General features: G+C 46.2%; 1 protein-coding gene across 1 annotated transcript; it reads left to right on the top strand.

Moving 5' to 3' along the window:
- Nucleotides 1–5,186: 5,186 nt before the first annotated feature.
- NDUFB4 (NADH:ubiquinone oxidoreductase subunit B4) lies at nucleotides 5,187–7,522 on the top strand. Its single transcript, XM_048295149.1, has 3 exons — nucleotides 5,187–5,387; nucleotides 5,641–5,787; nucleotides 7,361–7,522. Exons 1-3 carry the CDS (start codon nucleotides 5,187–5,189, stop codon nucleotides 7,421–7,423), a joined length of 411 nt encoding a protein of 136 aa, XP_048151106.1. The 3' UTR covers nucleotides 7,424–7,522.
- The last annotated feature ends 2,587 nt before the right edge of the window (nucleotides 7,523–10,109 follow it).

Raw genomic sequence — 10,109 nt, 5'->3', positions numbered from 1 at the left:
GTCTGCCTTAGAAATAAAAGATGAAGGAAAGGAGGATGCAGGGAGAATATTTGTGGGGATGCCATCTGTCTTCCCAAGCAACTGCTGTGCCTATTCAGGCCTTGCTTCCCAAAAACTAGCTGGACATCTGCCTGCTGATGAGTTGTAGTGAATGAATTCCTCTTTTTACTTTGTTTCCATGTGCAGCTTTTGCTTTTCTTAACAACTGGACTTTTATCAAACCATGAGATTTTCTATGTCATTTTCTCCCCCAGCCCTTTCAAGGAGAGGAGTGAGAAAGCAGCTGGGTGGATGTCTGGTAGTCAGTCAAGGTCAACCCTCCACAGGGTTCTGGACAAAAATTAGTTTTCTTGACTGTCCTTCCCATTTTGGTTACTGCTGATGGCAAAGAAAACAGATGATGTAAACTTCAAAGGCATTTTCATAGGAGAATTGTCCATTTCATTTAATATTGCCAACCTTGAACATTCAATAAACATCAGTCCTGATTAAAAATAAGAAAAAACCACTTGGGGTCTTACCTGTTAAGCCTTGGTGGGTGAGCCCACATGGATGTGGTTTTATGGCCAGCATGTTCTAGTTCAAGCCTGTGCTGCCCTACTGAGACTGGCTCCACCTTCACTAGAGCCTGCTTTATATTCCTGCTGCTTGCCTTAGGTCAACACTAGCAGTCAGGAGAGTCAAACGAGCTTCAAGATCTGGCTGACAAAAACAGGGGCAAGAAGGGTCTTGCTCATTCTTGCAAAATCTTCTGTTTCAAAGGTGGTTTGCGGTAGCAGCAAGACTGTTCGGTCTGCCATAGGATGGTCCAGGAGGAGCACAGGAGTACAGTTTGTCACCGCAGCATTTCTCACTGTGTGCAGCAGTTCCTGTCAGCAGGAGAAAAAACAACGACTGGTTTCAGTCAAGTGCTTTGACTGCAGCGTTTCTGTCTTTATCCTGCATTGCTTTATGCAAGGTTTAGACTCTTACTATTGGTCACCTGGGCTTTTGCTGAAGGGTATGTTTTAAAGTTAGAGACATGGCTGTTACAAAACAAAGAAAGTGCACAATTTCACCCCTGGAGGAGTGAAAACAACAGGCTTCAGTGTCAGAGAGTATGTTTATCTGTAAGGGATTTAGTTATTTTCTTACCCCATGAAACAAGTGCCATCTCTCAGAAAAGACTCCCTGTGAGGATTTTGATCCTTTGGGAAGGAGGATGCGTTAGCAATTAGAGATGGAATGCAAAGGTGTGCATAGCATAGCAGCTGGCTGCTCAGTTTTCTAATATAGTACATTACATTGTTAATGGAAATGTTACTTTGTACCTTCTGTTTTTCTCCCAGTAGAATTAATTTCAGCACTGTTTGCATGCCAAGCATGCACACTCACAGCTATGAGCTCTGGGGAGAGGGAGAAGGCACAGCTTGGACCTGCACTGATAAGATCACGAAGATTCTGCATCAGGGCTGGGAGCTGAACCAGCTGCCTTTGCCAAGCGACTTCACCACAAGACCATCTTTGCTCCTGCCCACAGGAACTGTCGCACAACACTACAGACAGACCTTGGGAGTCAGCAGATTGGGGGAAAGGCATCTGGCTGCTTTAAAGTCCTGTGGGAGGTCTGCAGGAACAGGAGTCTTCTGTTCCACTCTGTGATGCAGCAAAGAGGGAAAAAACCCCACCATTTCCCACAGAGCAGCTAACCCTTCCCAGTTTGCTAATCCAATCTGCACTCCTGCTCCTGCCAGGAATCAATCTGTTTCAAGGCTGCACGTGTCATTTATTAAGAAATAAGAGAGAGCAGGGAGGAGCAGTTCTTAAGGCAGCAAGTCATGCAGGGGATGGGAAACACAGGCTGCCAAGTCTTTGGGAACACTCAGAGATGAAAGTACCACAGGAGTGCCACATGGCTGGTGTAGGTACTGTGCTGCTAAAGTAGCTCTCTACATGGTGGTTATGAAGAGACACAGATTGTGGAGCTTGAGACACAGAGCTCACTAAATCCAATGGTCACAATATGGGACATAAAGGGAGTATACTTTTCCATGCAATGGGAGCCACTGACCCAAGCTAAAGGCCCTGGAAGAAAAAGCGACAGGGCATATAAGTACTTCTCTGGGAGCTGACTGTGAATGAAGCAGCTTGGTTTTCACTTGGATTTGCAGACACATGTTTGTGAAGAAAATGAGGGTGGAGAAGCTGAACAGATTTCTGAGAGGACTATAGGCTTGTTAAGAGAGGGAAAAGTACCTAATGCTATGTGTTGTGGTGGGGCTGCTCAAGGTACACAAACTCAGATCCAACTTGCATTTCATCCTGCTGAAAGCAAGTCACAACTCCTAATTAGCTGTTCAGACTAAAAGGAGGTCATTTATTTTCCAAGTACTTAGGAAAAAGAGTGAAATTGTAGGATGTGAGGAAGAGCTTTTGCTCTGTTATTGCAGAGCCAAAGCACAGCATCTTAAATAAAGCCAGCAATATTATTTTGTGTATGCTTAGGAGGAAACTGTAATCCCTCATCCAACATTACCTGAGTCTGCAGTTACCACAGTGTAAATCAGTGTATATATGCACAGCCATTAACCTATTGGGTCCCAATCAGCATAACTACTATAACTGTTTTGTATATTGGAAGAAGAAAACACAACAGTAAACTTGTTTACTGGCTACTTTGTTTCCAGAAAGACAGCTTGCATATATTTCTTTACATCACTGGAGAACAAAGTTCTTAATACTGACAAGATAAAAACTTCCTAAAGCCAAAGTCTTAGAATCATTAAGGTTGCAAAATAACTCTAAGATCATCAGGTCCAATAATTAACCCAGCACTGCCAAGTCCATCACTAAACAGTGTCATGTCTTTTGAATATCTCCAGAGAAAGTGACTGCACCACTTCCTCAAGCAGCCTGTTCCAGTGCTGAACAATCCTTTCGGTGAAAAAAATGTTCTTAATACCTAATCTAAATGTCCCCTGGCACAACCTGAGGCCATTTTCTCTTGTCCAACCACTTGTTATACGGGAGCAGAGACCAACTCCACATCTTCACATAGCTGTTGAGAGCGATAAGGTCTGCCCTGAGTGTCCTTTTCTCCAGGCTAAACAACCCCAGCTGCTCCTCATAGGACCTGTGCTGCAGACCCTTCACCAGCCCCATTGCCCTTCTCTGGACTCACTTCAGCACCTCAGTGTCTTTGTTGTAGAGAGGGGTGCAGGACTGTTCACAGTTACCAAGGTGTGGCCTCACCAGTGCCGAGTACATGGGGGCAATCCCTGTCCTGGTCCTGCTGGCCACGCTATTGCTGATCCAGGCCAGGATGCCATCGGCCTTCTTGGCCACCTGGGCACACGCTGGCCAAAAGCAGTGCAAGGTCAAACCCCTGCTTTTTCTGCCCAGTGTTCACCAAGCAGAGGGTGATTCCTGAACCTGTCAATAATGTCGGGGTGAGTCACCTCATGAGAATCCTGGAGGTTACCTGGCAGCTTGTGCAGTCAGCTCAGCCTTGGTTAAAGAATCAAATTTGAAGCTGAAAGTCAATAACTGTGGGATTTTGCAAATACCAGTCTGCCTGCAACATATCTCTTGTGTAACATGGAATACTGTACAGACTTAGGGATTTTTTATTCAGTTCAAAAAGGAATTAATGCTCAAGCATAGCTATAATAAAGCTCTCTGTAGCACTGACAGTGTAAATTAATTGCAGTCTAAAACTTCCTTGTGAGGGATCTCTTCTCTCTGGTGAACAGTGACAGGACCCGAGGGAATGGCCTAAAGTTGAGTCAGGGGAGGTTTAGGTTGGATGTTAGGAAAAGGTTCTTCATCCAGAGGGTGGTTGGGCACTGGAACAGGCTCCCCAGGGGAGTGGTCACAGCACCAAGCCTGACAGAGTTCAAAAAGCGTTTGGACAATGCTCTCAGGCACAGGGTGTGACTCTTGGGGATGCTCCTGTGCACAGCTAAGTTGGACTTGATCCTTGTGGGTCACTTCCAACACAGAATATTCTGTGATTCCATGATCCTGTAATTGTAAGAGACTTTTACTTTCAGCAATTTGACATACATTTAGTACACTTTCTAAAACACAGAAATACTATTCAAAAGGCCAGTAAACACCCCCACAGCAATGGCACCCCCTTGTCCAGCAGACTCAAACAGGTCAATAGTCCTGACCTGTGGCTCATCCTGAAGGCCATTTTAATTGCAGGGGACAGGAAAAATTCACTGGCTGGGACTGTTGTTATTGTGACACCAAAACCTTCCCCTGACATGCCCTGAGCCAGCCTAAGCCACAGCAGGTGAGGCTGGGCAAGGCCAAAACAGACTGGAAAAGTGGGCACATGGGAATCTCATGAGGTTTAACAAGACCAAGTGCAAGGTGCTGCACCTGGGTCGGGGCAGCTGTGGTGCCAACACAGACTGGGGGATGAACAGGTCGAGAGCAGCTCTGATGAGAAGGACTTGGGGATGCTGGTGGCTGAGAGGCTGGACATGATGTGGCCACGTGCACTCACAGCCCAGAAAGTCAAAGGTGTCCTGAGCTGCATCCAAAGCAGGTCAAGGGAGGGGATTCTGTCCCTCTGCTCTGTGAGACCCCACGTGCGGTGCTGCCTCCAGCTCTGAGGTCTCCAGCACAGGAAGGACATCGACCTGTTGGAGCGAGTCCAGAGGAGGCTAACAACATGATCAGACGGATGGAGCACCTCTCCTACGAGGAAAGGCTGATTGTTCAGCCTGGGAAAGAGAAGGCTTTGAGGCGACTTAATTGTGGTCTTCCAGTACCTGAAGGGAACTCACAGGAAAGATGGGGAAAAGTTATTTACAAGAGCATCTAGTGACAGGAGGAGGGGGAATGGGTTCAAATCGAACGAGTATCTTTAGGTTAGATATTAGGAAAAAAATCCTTTACCCTAAGAATGGTGAGGCACCGGCACATGTTGCCCAGAGAAGTTGTGGATGCCCCATCCCTCGGAGATATTCAAGGCCAGGCTGGATGGGGCTCTAATAAACCTGGTCTAGTGGAAGGTGTCCCCGCCCGTGCCAGCGGGGTTGGAACAGGATGAACTTCAACACCCTTCAATATCCCTTCAGCCCAAACCACGCCGTGGCTCCGGCTCTGTGAGGGGAGGTCGCTGCTCCCGCAGAGGGCGCGGGGGGGGCGGGGCCGGCACCGCCTCCCGCCGGCGGCAGGGCCGGCTCTCCAAAATGGCGTCGGCGCCGCCTCCGTCGGCGGCCAAGCTGTACTCGGCGAACAGCTTCGTCTCGCTGCCCGCCGAGCTCAAGTCCGACACCTACGACACATCGCGGGAGAAGCGCCGCGCCGAGGCCGAGCGCCTGGCGATCCGCTGCCAGCTCAAGCGGCAGTACCAGCTGCAGCTTAACGACCCCAGCCCGCCCGCCATCATCGTGAGTGGGGAGGGAGGGGGCTGAGGGGGTGGCGGGGGAAGCGCGGGGCTTGCCCGCCTCACCCGGCGGCGTCCCGGAGCGGGGCCCGCGCCTGCGGCCGGGGCCGTGCTTGGGCCAGGGCCGTGCCGGCGGGACGCTGCCCGCCCTCCCCGTGACCTTGGTGCCCTTCCCGATGTGCCCCGGCCTCAGTCCCCGGGTGGAGGGGCCAGTGCAGAGCCCCGCGGGCCTCACCGCCGTTCTCTTTGCACCCCAGGACAATCCCGCTTTGGTCCGCTGGGCCTATGCGAAGTCGCAGAACGTCTACCCTACTTTCCGCGCGACACCCAGGACGTCCTTTCTAGGAGCTGCTTATGGGTTAGGTCCCCTCCTCTTCTGGATTTTTGTCTTAAAAGCTGACAGGGTAAGTCGGCCGACAACGCTGAGCATCAGCGAACACCAAAAACATCAGCTTGTGAAATGTAGATCTGCTTGGAGTCTCAATTTGTGGGATCCTCATGCGCCCAAGAATGATTAATACCATTAAAGGAATGAGGGAAGGAAGGCTGATAGCGAGCCTGCTGTCTCAAAGCCTGTTCCTGGTTGCAGAGTCCTGTTTTCCTGAGAGCCCTTTATTGTACCCTTGGTATGGCCAGTCACAGTTTGCCTGATCAGGCTGGTTTGCAATCACGAAGCTCTTTGTAGCACTGACAGTGAAAATTAATCATAAGTTACTCTTCTTTTCAGCAATTGACATGCATTAACTATGCTTTTTGAACTTAAAATACACAGGAAGCTTATGGATGACAGACCTAGCAATGTTTCTGTGCAATTGCTTGACCATTTCTCTCATTTCGTGAAGCAGATGGGGAGGAGCAGTTATGCTAATTGCAGTGTCTGATCTCAGCTGGATGTTTTAATATTTTGGAAGGTTTCTCTTGTTTCTGTTCTAACTCCTAAACTATGAATCTGAGCAATGGTAGATCATTATGAAAAACTCAACTTTATACATAGATAAAAAATGCTAACAGGCAGACAGTGGCTGGTTTTAGTAGAGAATTTGTGGCTGTTGTAAAACACTTTTATTTCCCTCTTTTGCACAGAAGTAGCATTTTAGATCAAGTCGTAGACCACAAAGCACTAACATAAATTAATAGAATATCTGTAGGGAATGTTGTTTGCTAGGGTGAATCAAAAATTCAGGTTTTAGGAAACATGCTGAGCATGTTGATATAAATGTTCTTGAGACTTCAGTACCTCTGCAGTATTTTGTCATGCTGAAGTCTTTAATTAGTGTCCAGGGTAATTTGCTTTCCTTTATTCCAGTTCCTTTCGTGATGTTTGGGGATTTTTCTTGTTTTCCTGGTAGTACATAAAGCACAATAGTCATGGTCTTTTCTCTGAGGAGTGTTTGCTGTGTGTCTGGGAGAGCAAGAGATAAGTTGCCAGTTCTTAAGCAAATCTTCTGGTTTTATCCAGCAGAAGGAATCTGGGCATTATCCACAGTGCCTGTGTACTGTAATGGTACCTGTCAGAAAGGTACATGACTGCAGAGTGAGGTACAAGTGGGTAGAAAGTGAGCACAGGCACTTTTAGGCAAATTATTAAGAAGTTTCTCCATAATTAGATGTCTAAGCTGGATTATTCAGCCAGAAGGAGGTGGTAGAAACTAAGGTATAAATTATCTGAGACACAACTAGTTTGGTGAAAAATGCCTCACAGGAATTGGTCTCTGCTGGCCTGTGAGAGTACCTAGATGTGAGGTCAAACTGAGCAGGTTTTTAGAAGCTGAAGCTAAGTGCCTTGTTATCTTTTACTTTTAAACAGTCGGTGCTCATGGACTCATTTAGGGTGGAAAAGACCCTTAAAAGAAGCACCAAATGGTGCTATCTTCATGTAGTCCATGCTGAAATACTAGAAGTGCTGTTCTCTTACCCCAGGCTGATTGAAAGTCCTTCTCTAGTAGGATAATGATAAATGTTCTCTTTCTTCCACAGGATCTTAAAGAGAAGCGTATCCAGGAAGGTAAATACAAGCGACCATTCAGTGTATTCTTCTAAGGTCCTGGAATTGCAGTGATGTTCATGGGATATAAATAAAATAAGATGTATTATGTGATGACATTTCTCTGTCATAAGAATAAATCTTAATTGCTTGTTGGTTGTCTTGCATCTTTAAAAATCATGGAAAAGCGCAAAAACGTAGAATCTTTGTATCTAAACCAGATGGATACAGAAAGGGTGTCTGGAACTCAGCCGTTGTACTCTTTTGGTGTACATACAGAGGATGTTTTTAAACCATGGAAGTTGCTGCTGTCCAAGAAGGCTGAAGTTTAAAATTACTAGCAGGCTAAAATGCTAAGCAAGACCAGTTTCCTGAAGGAAGCTGCAAAAGCAGTTTTTCCTAAAGGAACTACTGCTTGCCTTCTAGACATTTCTTCTTGGTGTCACTTTGGCTGTGGGTGTCAGTTTGGCTGTGTGGTTTGCCCTAACAGGATAATAGGCAAGGTCTATGATTTTTAAGAACTTAGGAGTCTGCCTGACTGCTCTCAATAAGCTGAGTAATTTTTCTTTTCCCTAATGAACTACAAGCCTAAACTATGTGTTTGTTTATTGCAGTAACCTTCTGGATAAAATTAGCAGATTTGGAAATAGTGAGCTGAATGTTGTCATGCTATATGTAACTAGAATTTCCACTTACTCTGTGGTTCCTGTGAGTGAGAGACAAGAAGTGTAAGATAAGGATTTTTACTTTGACACTGATTCTCTTGTAATATAGGAGAATTCCACTTCATCCCTGTAAGGGGGCTGTGTTCCAAAGAAAAAAAATCTACCACAAAGCATAACTGAATCTTACGCCTGCAAATATGCCTTTTCTGTTTATTCTTATAAGAACACAAGCCTTTTCTGCCCAGGTCAGCTGGTATAGGGGACTCTGGAATTGTTACTGCCAGTATACTGAGATGTGAGTGCAAGGAAAAGATTTTTTGATGCATACCTGAATTTTTACTGGCCTGTAGGTGCCCTCATTCTTCAGAGACTATGGGGGCAGTTTCTTCCCAAGCTTTGAGGTTCATACCAGAAGCTCAGTCTGATACAAAAGTTGAAAACTTCCCTCTGCCTGCTGGGAAGGCAGCCAATGTGAAGTCAGCAAAAGCAGCTATACTGCATCCTTTTCCTGCATGGTGAAGATGTAAATATGGGCCATTTGCAGTCCCTCTCCAGCAGAGTTGATGAGCTTTTCTACATAATCACAAAATGGCTGAGGTTGGAAGGGACCTCTACAGGTCATCTGGGTCCAACCCTCTGCTCAAGTAGGGCCATCTAAAGTGGACCGTGTATGTACAGGTGGCTTTTGAGTATCTCAGGAGGTGAAGACTCCACAACCTCCCTGGGCAACCTGTGCATGTGCTCAGTCACCCTCACAATAAAATCACCCTCACTGATTTTTTTTTTTTTTTTAATTTTTTTTAAGTGTTTCCTATTGTAGCTCTTTCCTGTGTGGGCCATGAAACATTCAGGTCGTATGGAGTTTGGCAATAATGCTGTGTACAGAAGCTGTCAGTGCCCTGATTTTGCAATCCCATATGTGCTCCCAGCAACCCTTTTGCACCACTTTCTGCAGCTTGTTCTGCTAGTTTAACTAAAGCAAACCCGGATTATTCTCTGCAGAATAGCTCCTAAAAGACTGTCACAAATGATATTACAAGATAGGGCTGTGGATCAGTGCAGAGAGGCATCAATGCATGGAGAGAGTGGTATATAGGGAAAGAAATAATTGCTTGTCAGAGCATGCTAAATTAACTATTCTTGCTGCCACAAACTTAATTTGATCTCCCAGGACCCATTTCCTCAGCTAATTGAAACTTGAGTTGCCACACATGTAAATTCTCCCTTGCAGCTGTATTTGTTTCAGGCCAGCTGAGCAAGTGCTTCGGGATGGGTTGTGGATGAGCACAGCGCCTCTGGTCTTTCAGGCCAACCTTGGATTGATGCTTGCGGCGCCTGCCACAGCCCTTTCTTTTCCAGCCCAGAGTCTGATGCTACATCCCTGCAGGTTTGAGCATGGTGCTTGGGGAAAAGGCTGCCCTACTTTTCTCTCTTGTTATTTCCAGAACTCTCCAAGCTGTTTTCTTGTTAGGAATGAGCGTGCCATGCTGCTGGAGGTGGGGTTGGTGTTTGAGGCAGTGGTTCTGGGTGCAGTGAGGAAGGAAAGAGAAGTTTCCAATCAGGTACTTAGAGTGAAGGTTGGAGGGTGAATGTGCCTTATGGAATTTTACCCTTGACTAATAATGTGTTACCACACATACATGCTTTGGTGATGTGTCTGTACAAGAGAAATTCAAGCCTTCAGGTCACTGGATGATAATTTAGGTCCCAAACAGAAAACAAGCTTTTCTCCTCTGCCTGTGAAACATTTAGACCTCATTTATCCCTGGATCACTGATTAAATCAGCTTCTCTGGCAAATTGATTCTCCCAAACGTCCTTCTCTGAATTGGCTGTTTTAGAGTAAACATCTCCGTGTAGATTTTATAATACTTTGCTCAAAGCTGATGCTTTTTTTTCCCCCAAGGACCTGGTGCAATCAAAACTGATGATGGATGTAACTGACTGATACTGTGTCTGGTGGCACTGAGTTTAGAAACTTCCATGTGGGTATGTGCTAAAGTCTGTACTTGAGTGCTTTAGCCTGAAGTGTGGGGTGCCTGGCTGTGCTCCTGGTTCCCACTATACTTGGGGCTTTG

The sequence above is a fragment of the Corvus hawaiiensis genome, chromosome 2 (assembly GCF_020740725.1).
Source record: "Corvus hawaiiensis isolate bCorHaw1 chromosome 2, bCorHaw1.pri.cur, whole genome shotgun sequence".
NCBI lineage: Eukaryota > Metazoa > Chordata > Aves > Passeriformes > Corvidae > Corvus > Corvus hawaiiensis.
Note: the sequence above shows the minus strand (reverse complement) of the source record. Positions and strands in the feature narration are given on the sequence as shown.